This window comes from Cavia porcellus, unplaced genomic scaffold (genome assembly GCF_034190915.1).
Source record: "Cavia porcellus strain 051 isolate PalLab524CR breed Dunkin Hartley unplaced genomic scaffold, mCavPor4.1 scaffold_8, whole genome shotgun sequence".
Classification (NCBI taxonomy): domain Eukaryota; kingdom Metazoa; phylum Chordata; class Mammalia; order Rodentia; family Caviidae; genus Cavia; species Cavia porcellus.
The window spans coordinates 30,332,670-30,350,094 of NW_026947491.1; the positions used below are offsets into that span (position 1 = coordinate 30,332,670).

At 36.8% G+C, this 17,425-nt stretch overlaps 1 protein-coding gene across 2 annotated transcripts in view; it reads right to left on the reverse strand.

The window, feature by feature from the left end:
- The window catches only part of Cpne8 (copine 8), a 219,847-nt gene that overhangs the window by 113,930 nt on the left and 88,492 nt on the right, over positions 1 to 17,425 (reverse strand). For both annotated transcript variants that reach the window (XM_063254539.1, XM_063254540.1), the window contains one exon: positions 376 to 439. In XM_063254539.1, the coding sequence (XP_063110609.1) occupies positions 376 to 439 (64 nt within the window). The remainder of the gene's footprint in view (positions 1 to 375; positions 440 to 17,425) is intronic.

The following is a 17,425-nucleotide window of genomic DNA, read 5'->3' on the forward strand; positions in this document are numbered from 1 at the left end:
AGAAATTCAAGAGAGGGAAAACACCTCCTAAATTCAAATGACCAAAAATACTCCTTCAAAATTACACATAATTCTTCAACATTTTTTCAAGAATTGACCTGCCTATATAACTGACAATTCTTTATACATGTGACTAAAAGTGGTGTAGATATGAGATTTTAATACTTTTTATTCTTTAAAAAGCTTATTCAAATAACTGCTCATTATTTTAAACTATAAAATGAAGATCTTTGGTCAAAGCATTAAGTACTAAAATGACATTATAAATTACAGTTACATAATATATAATTTTAACTATTTTGGTCAAACTTACTTCAGAATTAATTATCAAAGAGATACTGGAAGTAATTTTTAAACAAATAAATAAATACTTACCCGGCAACAGTTTAATTCTTCTGCTGTAAGTATGATTGTACCACATTTCCTTCCTGGAATTCCTCTAAAACAACAAAAATACATTTGTATGCATTAATATTTTTACATTAACATGTAAGTTTATTGATTTTTGTATGAGTATACAAAAACATATAGCACACAAGTAAAAAGTAGGCTCTCGTCTAACGAAATATATTCCTTTAGCACACAGCTAACAATTGGGCTCCTGTCTAACAAAATATATTCCTTTAGCACACAACTAACTAGCTCCTGTCTTAACAAAATATATTCCTTTACTACAGCTTCATCCTGGTGAAGAACTTCAAGGTCACTTCCAACAGTCCAGTCCTCTTCCTGAGAGCATCTGAGATCTCTGTGTTGTGTTGTCTGATGAATACTATACGCAGTGTCTCATAACAGAACGTTCTCTCATGGTTTCCACAGAGACCTCAAACCTTTTCTAAAATCTTAACATCTATTATTCCCCACTCCTTTCATCAAGGTAGTTATTTGTGTTTATTTCTTACTTTGTTCATTCTCATGCCCAACATTCTGCAGTCTGCTAATTGTTCCTTATTTTGCATCAAATTTTACGTGTTTCCAGATGAAGTTCTATTTTTCACACAAAAGTTGTATCTCTATATTTTTATTGTTCAGTACTATAAAAATTAACACAAATATTCCTAAATTGTTACAAATCACAAATTCCTATCTTTTCTAAAGTAGACAAGGTTTCAAATCCAGCGTACCTTTCTTCTTTCTATTGTGACTCATGACCTTTATCTATTGGACTGCACATCTATCAGAAAACACTTTAACATGTATACATATATACAATTTATTCATTCATTTATTTATTTATACGCATATATGTATGAAAAGGTCTATCTACTTGCTCTGATAACTTATGAGTAGAACTAAACCTTGGAGAATTTAATATTTAGCTGCTTTTTATGAATATTTGGAATACTAAGATGAGAAGGGAAAAAAGGAGTGATGAGTAATTCACAAGATGAGGAATTCAATAAATAGCCACACTACAGGATAAAGCTTGCATCCTAAAGACTAGACTACCTAATTATAGCATGAATTAGTATATTGCTCATTATAGCATGAGTTGCAAATAGTTATTTTGTTAGTGGGAAGCTACAAAATAAATTCTTGCTTTAAGGCTTGGTAATGAATGAAACAGAAAAATGTCCTAATTAACTCCAGAAAGACGCAACTAGACTTGCTTCTCTTAATTAGTACTACTTACATAGAAACCAAAACTTCAAACCAGGACTGCAGGTTATTTCCAGTGACCATAGGTACCTGGTAAATACATATCTTCCCTAAAAGTTTTTTATTCAAATTAAATCTTGAAATTTTTCACATTAAAGTTTAAAAAGTATTTAAAAGGCTCATTTTAAAATATCATAAAATGTTCAAGAAAAATAGAAAGTACCATGTTTTGGGATGTCCAAAACAGTGGACTGCAGAATCAAGCATTTAGAATATTGAAACATTGTGCACAATACAAAAAACGGTATGCACATCTAAAATTTAAGGAAGACAATGGAAACACGAGTAACAAAAGATTTTAAACAAATCAAGAATACTTGGAATAGAATAAAGAGCCCAGAAATAAACACAGTCAACTAATTCTTGACAGGGGATAAAAACATTTGAGGAAAGAAATAGTCCTTTAAAAAGCACAGTGCTAATACCATGCCAAAATCTATACTATGCCTATCTAATACCATGCAAAAAAAAAAAAAAAACCCTCAAATATATAAAAGATCTAAATATAGACCAGGAAGTATACAACTTCTATAAAAGAACACAACAAAAATTCCATAGACAGTGGTGCTGGCATAATTTTCTGGTGTTGGCATGCTATCACACTAAAGTTCAAGCCACAAAAACAAAATAGAAGAGACTTATTCAAACTAAAAACTTCTGCACAGTACACAAAAATATGAACAAAATGAAACAGCCTAACAACTGGAAAAAGAATCTTTGCAAAACACATACCTGAAAAAAGGGCTAACACTCACATTTTATAAAAAACAAAGACTTAAGACTGAAATCTAATAGTAATAAAATACTGATTTATAAAAGAGCAAGATTCTTGAATACATCTCTACACGACATAAAACAACAATATATGAAAAGCTACTTAACATCAATAATCATCAGGGAAATGCAAATCAAAACTGCAAGATACCATGTCACACTTGCTAGGATGGCAATTATCAAGTCAAAAGACAACAAATAGCCAGGCATGGTGGTGCAGGTCTGTAACCCCAGCATGCAGTAGGACAAGGAAAGAGGATCAAAGTGAGTTCAAGGTCAGCTTGGGCTACACAGTGACTTCAAAGCTAGCCTGAACTGCATAGTGACACCTTGTGTCAAAATAAATAAATAAATAAATAGAAAGAAATAAAGAACAAATATTTGTCAGAATGTAGAGGAAAGAGAGCTCTTACATACTGTTGGTAGGAATGTAAACAGATATGGATCCCAAAGAAATAAAATCTCCACCTTGTGCAGACATCAGCTGTCCTATGTTCATTGCACCACTGTTCACAGTAGCAAGATACATGAAAAACCTGAGTGTCCTTTGACAGATGAACAGTGAAGAAAAGGTAGTACATGTGTGTAGCAGAACATTATTCAGCCCTACAAACAACTTATATCCATTTGTGACAACACAGATGAGTCCTGAAGACATTATGCTAAGTGAAATAAGCCAGATGCTAAAATATTATACAATCTCACGAATACGTGGAATCTTTAAAAAAAAATCAAATATACAACACAAGAAACAAAGTAGTAATTACCAAGGAGAGGAAGAAATGGGAAGATCTGGTCAGCGGATATAACATGCAAGATATGTAGGACAAACAAGTCTAGAAATCTAATGTACAACACAAAGACTACAGCAACTAAGTCCTATTGAATGTGAAATGGATACTAAATGAGATATTAGCTGTTTTACACACACACACACACACACACACACACACACACACACACACACAGAGGAAAATACATAAGACCACAAACATGGATTTGCTCCAGTATGGTAACTTTTATTATCATTATTTGTCTAACATCATGTTATATACCTGTACACAATAAAATTTATTTTAAAAATAACCAAACACATTTGGAGGATAAAGCAAACAGAACTTTAGAAATGGTATTGTTCTGATTTCCTTATTTTTATTTTAAGTATATTTTAAAAGAAAGATATAAATATATAGAGAAATAAAACTCTCAGTGGATAGATTTAATAGCCGATTAGAGATAGAGTAAGGATGTTTCTAAAGAAATAATTACCTGCTCCCCGAACATACTGGGTTAAGCATAGGATAACAATTCTAGACATTTCTGTTCAAGGAAAGTGAAAACAGACCTTCCAGTGGAAATCTAAAAACCTGCCGGGCACACTTTTTCACTTCTCTATGGTTCAGGCCTCCACACTTGGTTCCTCTAGCTCCAGGAGGAATGGCAGCAGAGGTTGGAGCTGAGTAGTATCATCAGTCTGTGTCTTTGCAGCAGAATTAAGGGATTCTGAGAGCTGACTTTTCATTTGTGCTCAATCTCTCTCCCAGTCACTGCTAGGGGTGTTTTGATTTGCATAAAATCTCAAGAATGTGGGTCTCTTGCCTATATCATAGGCTCCTCCACAGATTATTCATTGATAAACCTCATCTCTATTTTTAGCTTCCACTGAGATAACTTTAAGGAAATAGGGTTAGACATCTAATCTCTTCAAAGAGCATTCTGTATGACTGAATGTTGTGATTTTCAGATCTCCCTCAAGTTTTAGCAGGTGTTGAAGATTCTATCTACAGTCTTTCTGGCATACATTTTTCTGACATTAAATCTCTTCATTTTGAAAGTCTTTTGCCATTTTCAGTAAGCCAAGGGTTTCTTAATTCACTTATCTTTCAAGGCAATCTAGGATTTTTCTAGCAAGCTCTTTAAAATTCTCCCATATATTCCACCCACTGCTTAACTTACCAACTTACAGACTTTTAGATGTTTATTGTAGCTAGCTACTATAATATGTGTCAGCTTCCTATAATAAACTACCAGAAGGATAAAATGATACTCATTACTGACAGTTCCATCAGTGAAAATTTCGGCAGGCTCATCTAGATACTTTCTTTGTCTTTTTTCTTTCTTTCTTTCTTTCTTTCTTTCTTTCTTTCTTTCTTTTTTTTTATCGGTACCAGGGATCGAACTCTCAACCACACACTTACATGTGTCACCTTGGACATTCGTGCACTGGAACCACCATCACCAATGGGACAGTGCTGGAGGAAGGGGGCTTGGGAAATGTTTGCAGGGCTGCACTGCCAGGCATGGGCTAACAGGTTATAGGAGTTTTTAAGGAAGTCGTTTCTCTTCCACTCTCTGCCATTCAACACTTGCTTATCCTCTGACTTCCCACGGGATAAGGGTACAGTAAGAGATCCCTCATCAGATGCCAACAACTTCATCCTAGATTTCTCTGTCTCCAGAATTGTGCAAAGGAAAAGGAAAAAAAAAGAGTCTGTTCTTTCTTTCTAAAACACCTCTTTTCAGGCATTCTTTTATAGCAGCACGAAGCAAAGACAAATACTTTCCAGACTAAGGGATCAGATACAGTACTGTGGGAATTTGGTCCACAGAAAGAAACGTAATGGCAGAAAGCATCTGTGTTTGGGAATATTAGCATGCACTGCTGAGCCTTCAGTGCTACCTTAAAGAACTGATACTAAAGGTTCTGGAGGTCAAGATGTCCAAAAAGGGCAGGGGGCTGAATTTTACTTCTGATACCAGAAAGACCATAGGAGCTGCTACAGACAGGACTGAGCAGACTGAGACCACAGGCATTCCCACCAGTTGTCAAATAGCCCTTTGTAATGGTTGATACACTGTGTCAACTTGAGAAGTCTAGAAGTTTAACTCAGCAGCTTTCCATCCTGGGGTGTGGAGGACAAGGCCTTACTGCTCTAAGATGTTGTTCACTGTGTCAGGGTCCTCGGGGGCACAGAGATGGTGTGGATATGAAGGACCCCTCTTCCCAGGGCAGGTAGCCTGCACACAATAAAAGGGAAACAAAGAAGGACGGATTGCTGGTTCTTCTAAGGAGCTCCAGTCTTTGCCTTCCGCTTGGACGTCATCTCCTGGCTTCTGGAGCAGACTGTTCGGCTTCTGCCTGGGACTCCTCAGTCTCTGGTGTAGAGTCTTCAGCCTTCCATCACAGATCCACTGGCCTCTGATACACACTTGCATGGAACAGGGCAATGAGCTCAGACCTTGGACTGGACACTTCAGCCTAAAGCATGCGAACACTTCTGCACACTTTCTCATCCAACTCTACTATTGCTGATTATCATAAATCAATCTGTTTCTCTAGTAAACCTGACTGATATTCCATCTAAGTAAGAAGTGCTGTAGACTGTATTGGTCAGATAATCTATTGCTGGGGCAAAGTATCCGACATAGGCAATTTTAGGGAGAAAGGTTCATTTCTGCTCACAGTTTCAGTCTACCATCAGCTGTCTCCAAGCCAGAAATGTCAAGGCGGAAGGGCATGGCAGAGGATGACTGCTCAACTTCTGGCAATCAGGAAGCAAAGGAACAGGAAGGAAGCCAAAGAGAAATGAACCAGCCCCTATGCCTGGGCAAGGGAAGTTTTCAGGAGAAAAATGTCACCTAGTATTTCATGTGAGATTTTAGTTGATTCTTGGGCCTGGGAAAAAAGGGTGAGAAAACTAATCAGAAAGTCAAGGGGAAAAAAAAATGAGGAAAAACGGTGTCATGAAAGCAAAAAGGAAGGAGATACAAGAGAGAACCACAGAAAAGTCGAATGACTGCAAAGTCCCTGACAGACCCACTTCACAGAGGGCCCTTCCCTAAGCGAGTCATTTATGTGGAACCAAAGAAAGAGTGAGCAGGAGTCAGAAGTCTCTAAAGACTGCCTGTAGTGATGGTAAGAATGGAGGGAAGGCGGCTGCACACGGTAGAAAGCTGTGTACTCGTGGTGTGATGGGAAGGAGGGTGAAGACAGGCACACTCCCCAGAGCTGGTGCAGAGTGAAATCCAGAGATCACGTGACTGGAAATGCTTAGATGAAGAAGGGAGATGTATGATCAGCTAAGCCAGGACAGGATGAGGTAAAATAAATCTCAGATGTAGTGAGAAAAATTGCTGAAAAAATCTTAAGAAGACATAATTGTTAAAAGCCAGTTTTTCCATGAATTCCCTTCCTCTCTTTATGTAGGACACAGCACTGAAATTATCTAGGCCCCTCTCATGTCATCTGTAAAACAGAACTCCTCATCTGTAACACATCATCTGTATTTTGAGATTGAGGAAAGACTGAATTTTATAATACATGGGCAGTTCCTGGCACAGTCTGCTAGTGTTACCTGACAAATATAAAAACTCATATTCATTAGGATATTTTCTCTAAAAGTCAAAGGTAAGGCTGTAAAAATAAACGGTAAGGATGAATGAGAACAGAAAAAGGTATGAGGCAGAGTGTTAGAAGACGTCATGTATGACGTTTTGGAAAAGAAGTGAGAAATGTGCTCATGTGTGCATTAAAGCTGGAGCTGTGGCTGGAGACAAGGACCAAGTAGGTGGCACCAATCTACGGAGATCTCTGTAGGGTCCTGCAGGGCTCAGATCACATGCGTGCAGAGTGACCAAAGATAAGGACACTAAAGAAACTACCAAGGATAGTGCCAGGGATCAGAGAAGCTTGAAGACAACAAATCACATGAAATACATGGAAGGAAGTGAAAAAGGAGGGGAACAATAAATCATAGGTCTCATGTGGCTAAGGGCAAAAATAAGCATAAATTAAAACTTGCTGACATATCACTGCAAAATAGATTGTTTCAATGGGGTTAAGGATGAATCTGTAGAGATTTGTTTAAAAACCTAAGAAATTATATCATCTTCTGAATGTTACTAACAGTTTTAACAGAGTATGAGCTTGTTTTAATTAAGAGTTAAATACAAAATATACCAGATCACTTTAAAACACAAGCTGCAGGCCTGCCAAACTGACACGTGGCCATAAAATGTTGCTGTGGCATGTGTCTGGATGCTGCTCCAAAGCTTCATGCAATCATAGGTAGGTTTTTTCCCAGAGGTAGCTAAATCCAGTGTGTGATGTAGGGATTAGGGTGAGTGATTACTGAATCACTCCACTGATTGGTTTGGCACCTGTCCTAATCCCAGTAACAGAGAGAGTACAAAAGGGGCAGAAAGAAGCTGCTAAGGTCCTTGCTTGTTTGTTTTAGTTGTCTGTGTGCTTGCCATGAACTTTCACTCCTCTGCCATACCATCCTGCCTTGGAGACAGCCATCTGTGGCCTGAACCCTCTACAAACTGAGAACTAAATACACCTTTCTTCCTTTAACTTTGAGGGTTGGGTATTTGTCTCAGCAACAAGAAAAGTAATTAAGACATGTCAAAAGACCCTCTTAAAACATCAGCAGTGAAACATCAGAGCTACATAACTAGACTTCTGGATAAAAACCCTAACATGAAGGTGATGAGAAAAATCACTTTTAGTACATCTGTTTACCCCAGAAATCTAATTACATGAGGAAAGAACATCATTTCTAAAGGTAAAAGGATCCATCAGTACAGTTTTTCAAAATTAGTAATTCTTTTGCCTCTGATACATTTATCTTCCTATAAAATATGATCCCTAACTTATTAACAAATGTCACTTCTAAAATTGAATAAATCAGTATTGCAAAATGAAAAACACTTTGTTCAGTGTTAGGATACATTATACACCAGAAAATTGGAATTGCAACTTTTGTTTAAAATTTGAAGTATTGTGCTCATCAGAAGATCCATCTGTTACCCTGCAATTTTTAACTTGTAATTAAATTAAATGTGATCTCATTTTACAGTTAGAATATAAATGTTGACACTGAGAGAAAAGCAAGATGGTTGTTATCATGGTACTAAATCATAAGCACAGTCAATGATTGAATATACAGATTTTCAGTAACAAAAACAAAAACTGCTCATGAACTCTGGAGATTGACATTCTTCCTTGAAAGTAAGTATGGAATAAAACAGCGTGATCCTAGCTCTGATAGGCTATCTATGTCAAAATGGGTTGCAGAATTAATTTATTGTGCATTGATATGTTAGATCTGTATGTTTTAAACAGAAATATTAGGTTAGTATTATTAAAGCTACATTTTGCATTAATAATGAAGTAAATCACCTGTGCAGCAAGGATTTTAAAATCTGAACATTACATTTCCAGTCCGAGAGATATGTACAGAGTTATGACAGAAGACATATTTAAAAAGAGTAAACAACGAAAGACATACAAATATGACTATAATTCCAGAATATTAGATTAAAAATATTCACTGAATTCTTACCATTTTCAAGGGACAAGAAGTTCCTACAATACAGGGAATACAATTTCTTTGCAAGTCACTGCAAAATTGCTATAGGAAGGAAGGGACGGGGGAAGTATTCAGCCCTTCAAATGCACTCAAGAGGGTGCTGCAGGTGTTCTGCTCCAGCCCGCTGGGGAACCCACGTGTGTCCTCACTCACGGAAGAACTCACAAGAATAGAAGAGGAACAACTACTGCTGATCCCTTTGTTGTTTTATGGGTTTTCTTTCTTTATTTTTTTTCAGTTTTTGTTCTTAAATAGATCTACTTACGGAAGGAAAATATCAAATTTTAAACAAATAAAGACAACATGAAAGGAAGGGCAGCAAGAACTTTCCCTGTAATGCTGGGAGAAGCTGGCATTTGACAGTGAGCTACAAACAGTGTATTTACTAAAAAGAAAACTAAACACATCCATTCAAATGGCTAAAAATACATATTGAAAGACAGTTACATTTAAAAAATCAGTTCACTAAACATCCCTCTACGTCTTCAGTACTTCATCTGTGTTAACTAAATGTGAGGAAAAGGTGAGATCCAATGGGTCCACACTTACTGGGAAGGGCCAGGCAACACTGTTCTCAAAGCAGACAGCGAGCTGCTTAGATAGTTGAGGTTTGTTTTTTTGTTGTTGTTGTTGTTTTGTTTTTTGTTTTTTTTTTCACTTAATGAGATTTCTTCAGGGGGTCTGCTGCAGTCTACCTGTACTGAAAATGGTGCCACAACACAATCATGGCTAATATTCACAAATTTTTTTTAAATCAATAGATAATAAATAAATAAAAATACTAGCAATGTGCCTAAACCTTCTACTTTGTATCCTCCAAGGAACATGTGAGGCATCCACAGAGAAACACTGAAAAAAGCTCCAGAAAATTCAACATCACTACATTCAACATCACTAGAGATAAAGGACAGTCATCTTGCAGGGCCAAGCTAAAGAAATGACAAAGAAGTACGAACTGTCATGAAGTTTTGATGCCACTACATTGTACATTCAAAACAATGAGCTTCCAGATTGGGGACAGGGGATCCTAGTATACTGATTTAACTCATTCCAAAATTAGGTGTGGATTTTTTTAATCCTTCCAGAAGACTTCCTATATTTACACAGTGTGGGCTCTGTGTTGGTGAACAGTTGAGCATTGTCTAGCTCAGGAAAAGGCAGCACACTGCATAACAAGACAACCAGAAGGAAATGTATCCTTGAAATGACTTAAGTCAGAATCAGCATTTCCTGAATGTCTTTGCACAACCCAGAAATATTCTTCTACTTTATTATTACTATTTTCAGTAACTGCTATTTTTTTAAGTTTTAACTCACTTTCTACCAAGTATAATTGACAAAAAAAATCATATACATTTAAGGCATACAACATGTTTTGAGATACATATACACTATGAAATGATTACCACAATCAAGCTAATTAACACATTCATCAGTGTACATACTTACAGCGACCCTTCATTGCTCCCACTTAGAAACATTTGATAGTAGCACAAACCAAAGCAAAAAATACTACAAAAAGAAAAATGTGCTCACTGTCTCACTTCAAGACAGATTACAACACTTAAGTGAACACCATTCTAAAATTTCTTGATATCTCTATACATTAATATACTTTTTAAAATAAAAACTGGAATCACTGTATATACTTTTTTGTGACCTGCCATTTCACTTAACAAAGTGTAGTGAACAACTTTTCATCTCAGTGAGATCATATTGACACCATGATCTCTTACCTATATAATTAATAATTCTTTTTTCCATACCCCATCGCCCTTCTTACATCTCTTTATTTTATTGTCGAATAACAGTTTCCCTTCTATTTCCTGATCATCTATTTTTGACTCTACATTCTGGGAAGACATGCAATATTTGTCTTCCCGAGTACAACTTATTTCACTTCACATGACAATCACGAGTTCTGCTTTCCTATAAATGAGGTAGTTCCATTTTTCTTTACTGCTGAATAATGCTCCTCTGTGTCCACACACCATATTTTCTTCATTCATCTATGGACAACCAGGTTGATTCCATAGCTTGACTATTGTGAACTGGGCTGCAATAACCCGGTATACATGTTTCAATATAAATTTCTTCTAATATATAACAAGGAGTGGTACAGGTGGATAAAATAATACTTCTATTTTTAGTTAAATTTGTTTTTAAATTTTTGTTATCCTAAGCAATTTTTTAGATCCTAAGTAGTATCAACCACTATGATATTGCTGAGGTTTAAAATTACTTTCAAAGCTAAATACAAATAATTTTTTATTGAAGGCAATATATTGCTTTGGCTAAACATACGAGCTTACAAATCAACCAGCCTCTACTTGTGTCTAAGTTTCTCCAGAATCCTGGACTTAGTTGTTTCTTCTGTGAACAAGGATCACAATCCCTACCTAGCTTACAATAGTACTTGGAGGGTTAAAGTTAATACGTGTAAATCAAGTAGACAAGCAACTGGCTTTGTGTAAGGACTCAATCAACTCAACCATTGGCATTATTTAAAAAGTCAATTCAGGGCATCCTTCCACTTGTGATTATAATTCGGTTTTTGGATGTTGCCTAGCTAAAGGCCTACTTGGTAGCTTGTGAAGCTATTGGAAAGTAATGGAACTTTCCCAAAGTGTAAGCTCATATATGAAAATGAACTGAAGAAAGTGGGTAAAATAAACATCATTTACTAAATTTCCATTATACTAAAGTTCACAAGTTTGTGCGAGACATAAGGAAATGTACTAAAAGTCCTTATATAGCTGGCTTTGGAAAATATGCAGTGTTTCAGACTGGTACTCCCAGAGGTAGATCAATGCTTTTCTCTAGATTCATGAAGCATCTAACATCTCCTGAAATATAACCAGTGGCTTAAATTTCAATGTGTTTAACTTTATGACTACCACCAATGTGTACATACATTTGTTTAAGCTTTGCAAATGAAAGAATATAAATAAATCTTAAATAACATTGAACTTGAGATTTTTTTGCAGTTATAGAACATAATTCCAACACTTGAGAAACCTGAGACTTTTCCAAAGAAGCAATAAAATTCTTAGAAAACAAAAATTAATCAAAAAAGAACTCTAACTCACTTGCTCAATTTGATGATTCAAGTGCCTACTAAGAATATGTAAAGCACTGAATTTACATAATGCAGTCAAGTTTGGCTTAGTATCATCCCGTCCCTGAGCTTGCTGAATTTTCAGTTTAACAGGCAAGACACAGAAAGATAAGAAAAAAGGGAGGGAGAGAGGCAACATTGGGGGGGGGGGAGACAGAAAGGAGTACAGAACAATGGGTAAGAAGTGGGGAAGAGATTAGTGATTTGATTTTAAAAATCTCTCCTAAGGGGCTGGGGATTTAGCTCAGTGGCATAAGCCCCTGCCTTGTAAGCAGGCAGTCGTGAGGTCGATCCCCGGTACCGATAAAAAGGAGAAAGACAAAAAAAAAAAAAAATCTCCTAAAAGATATTATTTATTTTTAATAACAACAATATTAACATTAGCCACTCTAAGTTCCAGGGTTCTCCATGACAAATATATTACATAAGTATTACTATTTCTTACAAAGTAAGATATTTCAACTGGAACTGAGGGATTTAAAGTAGCTCAATCTAAGACACAATAAATTATGAAACAGAGGTCTTAAGTCCTCCAAAGCTAAGGTATGCTCACCTCTATTACAGTGGCTCTAGATCAAGCTCTTCATGATACACATGTGAGCCACAACCTTTACTGTAGTTTGTGTCTTAAGTGTCTCCCCAAAAGTCCACATGAAAAAAGGCTTAATCTTCAGAGTGGCTCAATGGGGAAGTGGTGGAAACTCTAAGGGGCCAGGTAGACAAGAAGGAGATCTTCAGGTTACTGCAGGTGTGACCCTCACAGAAACTAATGAGACCTGGTCCCTCCCATCTTTCACTTCCCAGGCATAAAAGCACAGTTTTGCTCTATCTGGTACTCCAGGGAATGAATGGCTGCCTCCCTACAAGACCCCAAAGCAATGAGTCCAACTGGTCACAGACTAGACCCTCCAATACTCTGAACTGAAGTAAGTATTTTCTAAGTTGATTATCTCAGATATTTGCTGTAGTGCTGAGAAGATGAATAGTACACTACAGATGTAGAAACACAGTATTGCATAACAACTTAACATCTGGGGTTTATAGCTGAGCAGCACAAGCGTCCTGCCTAGCAAGCATGAGGTCTTGAGTTTGATCCCTTGTACCAAAAAAAAAATAAGAAATTGCATAGCAACTTAGTGGTACAGATGGGAATAAAAACATCATCTCTGATTCCTTCCAATAAAGTATATTACTGTATAAAATACCATTCTAATTTGCAGGGAATTTAATAACAAAGATGACTTTGAGGATAAAACTTTTTCTCAAAGTTGACTATACTTTCACATACAAAAAGTAGCACAATCAAGGTATGCCTTTTTCTGTAGTGTCAGTTTTCACAGTATAAAGTGCAGCTATTCCCCGCCTTCTCCCTCTTTCTCCTTTCACACGACGTTGCGTCTTTGTGTGCATTCACAGTGACCACACAGATTTCAGGACAAGGCCACATTTACGTCAGATCTTCCAGCCAACCCTTACAGGAGCATCTAAGCCAACAGCTTAATTCCTACACTTCCTTTCTGGTATGTACTCCCCAAAACTCTCTTGCTGAATTTCAGCACCCATTTAGATCTGTGTCAGTTAGGAATCATAGATCCATTAGCTCCAATATGGGATGATTACCATTTGTCAACAAGTCCCTGTCCCTGTACTCTGCACAACTGTAAGGATACCTCACGTGCTAATCCGTTTTGGATCCCTGCCTTTCTCCTCCACCCACAACTGCCTAGGATGGCAAACTGCTATCGCCAGCCCATAAGGAATAAAGAGCAGTTTTTTCTCTACTCTACTACTTTAGCCAAAACAGTTCATCACTCAGTTACCCCAGGTTCCTGCTCCTCCCCAGAGTAGGAATCTATTTTCTAACCACTAGTCCAGGGCTTCTTGCCCCATCTTTTTATACAGACTCAATCATGCCTGGCTGAGAGCAAGAGGAACACAAAGATCTATTACTTGATGAACATAATAAATGTTTTCCCTCAAATGGAGAGAATGGCAATCTTTCTTCAACTGGTGCTGATTCCAGCATTTGAAAAAGCTTTGCTGAATCCATCTCTGAGATCCCTAAAGATAGACAAAGTAAGCCTCTGACAGCATCACACAGAAAATTGGATACAATCTCACAGCATGAGAAAACACACTGCTGAGTGGGAATAATGCTAAATAATAATGGGACGCTCTAAAGACAGGAGCTGATGAATCATAGGAAGACAGAGTAAATGCTGCAGACAAATTAAGTAGCACAAGACTCATTTTAGAAAAGCTGAGGGAAAAGACCAAAAGTAGGGTGGAATTAATGTATGAGAAGTGCATTTGTGCAGAGCTCGAAGCCAGGGGAACAGGCTGAAACTGTGGAAATCTTGATTTAGTATTAAAAAATAAAATTAAGAATGCCAAGTTCAAATTATTTCACTTTAGTTCTTCCAAAATATTTAAATAAAACTAATTTTCATTTTCACAGTCAAATGATACAATCCAATTTTAAAATGGTTAACAATACAAAGCAGAAAAGTAAAACACCTTAAATTTAAATTCAAATTGATTATTTAATAAAGCATGAGGCTGCTTTATTACAAGAAACTACTCTTTCTTTGCAACAAACCTAGCTTAACTGTCAAACACTTGATTAATAATAAATAATTTAGAACTCTAGTTGTTCTCCTTTAAATCTCCAAATTTTAATTATCATTAATTTAAAAAGACTGTCTCTGAGGAGATATTACAGCATCCTGGCAATTAAGAAGTTGGAAGAAATTATCCTGAATATCTTATCAGAAAATAATTGAAACTAGGCCACTTAGAAAGATGAAAACAAAGGAATAGTTTGAATAATTCAGAATGTAAATGGGAAACAGAATGTAAGTGGAAAATAAATCACTAATCTAAAACAAAGTAGTAAATAAGAGCTAATATCAGTTGGATAATGCTGTTTAACACGTGGGGCACAGGAAGACTTTAAATTCAAGATGAGAGGGGCTGGGGATTTAGCTCAGCGGCATAAGTGCCTGCCTTGCAAGCAGGCAGTCGTGAGTTCGATCCCTGGTACCAGTAAAAACGAAAAAGAAAAAAAAAAAAAAAAAAACATAAATTCAAGATGAGTCGATCTATTTCACTGTGGGGGACTGCGTGCCTTGGGATTGTCTTCGACTGCAGTTCAGAAGCCTACACCCACCTGGACAGGGAAGCTCTCCTAACTCCTTAACAGGGTTCAGCAGAAGCGCTGCAGCAGGAAGGGTAGCAAACTCTATTTCTATGTCCAGCCTCACAGGGCCCATCACGGCAAGCAATAAAGTGTTTGGTGACTGCACTTCCATGTTATCTTTAACTGAAAGGGAAGACTTCAGCCACAAAAGGCTCACTTGGAGGAAGAGGACGACAAGGGAGTTCATAGAAACTAAGGGAAGATGTGAAATCTAGGTCTTAAACACCTATCATTTCCCCCAATGTGAAGGACATCACTTCTGCTGTCATTTTCACTGTTTTGTGTGATTATTTCCTAGTTTATGTCAGCTTTAAGAGTTGTCACCCAGCTTACTTCCGGGGGAAAAAAGCAATCTTCCTGACCTCATGCCATCAATATTCTCCCTGGCTCAAGCCTTCCATTCGCTCTTGCACTGAAATAACCCTTGCCTCCCCACCTTCACACACAGCCTCACCATCTGCATGTTACACTGATTTGCAAACAAAGTCAAACACACGGGAAAGGATGCCACTGAGCAAGGATGAACATGGAGTCCGAAACAGTCCAGGGAGAGGATCACTTGATTGAAGGGCTGCTTTGACATGATGGGCAGATATAGCTCTCAGATGACAGCATTTCCCTCAACCCAAATGTGCTTTTGTAAACAAAAAGCATAAACAGTTTTGACCTTTTTCATGTGGAGCTGAGGCAAGGAGCAAATGTTATTCCTGCAGGCGTCAATCTTCATGTTAGGTATTGAGCTTCATGCTTAACACCAGGTTCCACCGGAAATTAACCTTCAGTCCACACCTCCTTCTTCCACATTCACACCTCTCTCAGTGCTCAAGATTTTCACAAAAGCCAGTCTTTTCTTGAGCAAGTGGGTGAGTGACTACAAAATTTTTCCAACCTATGTTTAACCATTCAGGTGATAACACCTGAGTAGATCACTGGATGCTTTAAATAACAAAGCCAAATGCCCTCCCAACTAGCAAACTATTTCTATTCTGTTCTACTCTTCTATTTGATGAATCTTTCCTATTTGACTTCTCTCTCTTGGCACTTTCTCCTGTTCCATTTACCTTAAGTATCTCATTTAATTACCTCACCATAATAAGCTCCCATTCTGCAACTCCTATAGTTCTGATTCTTTTCTTCTCTTTTGTAGCTAATCTCTGTGCTACACTTAAGCCCTACATTTCATGACCCATTCAGCACTTGCCTCGCTGAGCTTTCTCTCAGAAATATTTCAGTTTCCCACTGCTCTATCAGCCCAGTTTTAACCCTTTTCTTGTTTATGTCCCTGAGAGACTATTCAGCAAGGTCAAAGACAATGAAAGATTAGTTATGTACATAGTCTTAAAAATGAAAGGTGTATTTTTCCATAAGAGATATAACACTGACACTTTCAACAGTTACATAAATTTCAAAATGCCCTACTGATGAAACACAGCAAGTAGATCTCTATCACATGAAGGGGTTATCAAACTGCCTCCTCAAACTACCACATCCTCAGCTAGAGTTCAGCAAAATCCAAAATCCATCTCATCCTTTCCCATTTTGGAAAATGACCATGACTCAACAAGTCAATGCCCCCAATCTTGCACATTCTTCCAATCATTAGCCTAGATATCTTTACCTCTTTAGCATCAGATGCTAAGAGGTGTTTGTTGATGTTGTCTAGTGAAAATATTCAACCAGTTAACCAAAGGCCACAATCTTATGTTATGTTTGATTTACCAGTAACCCAACCAACATAATATCAACTTCCTAACATGCTTCAAAACAATATAATTTTATTTATTATAGAATAGAACAGAATAGAATTTTATTATTTTCACTGTGAAAAATTATTTGTAATTTAATTGTGTTCTGAACTTGGAATTATGATTTTCTTTTAAAGATAAAGTAAGAGCAGTTAGAAATTTCAGGACAATCATCAACTTAACCATATGAATGCCGATTCATAAAAACCTTTATATTCTGTTGCTCTGGCTTGAAATGAAAAGTTGATATTTTATTTGCTTTTTCTTTGTCTTAAATAAAGTTAAATGCACTTTTAAGATAGTGTACTATATATCAATATTTTTAACTAAAAAAAAATGGGAAACAGAGCATGGTAATACAAGCCTATCATCCCAGCTATTCAGGAGCTGCAGCAGAACGATCGTAAATTCCAGATCAGTCTGGACAACTTAAAAAGACTTTATTTCAATATTAAAAAATAAAAAACCATCTAGAGAAGTAGGTAGATTTAGGAGAACTTCCAATAATCCCTGTGGAACATACTACAAAATACAGTAAGAATCATATACATTTAAA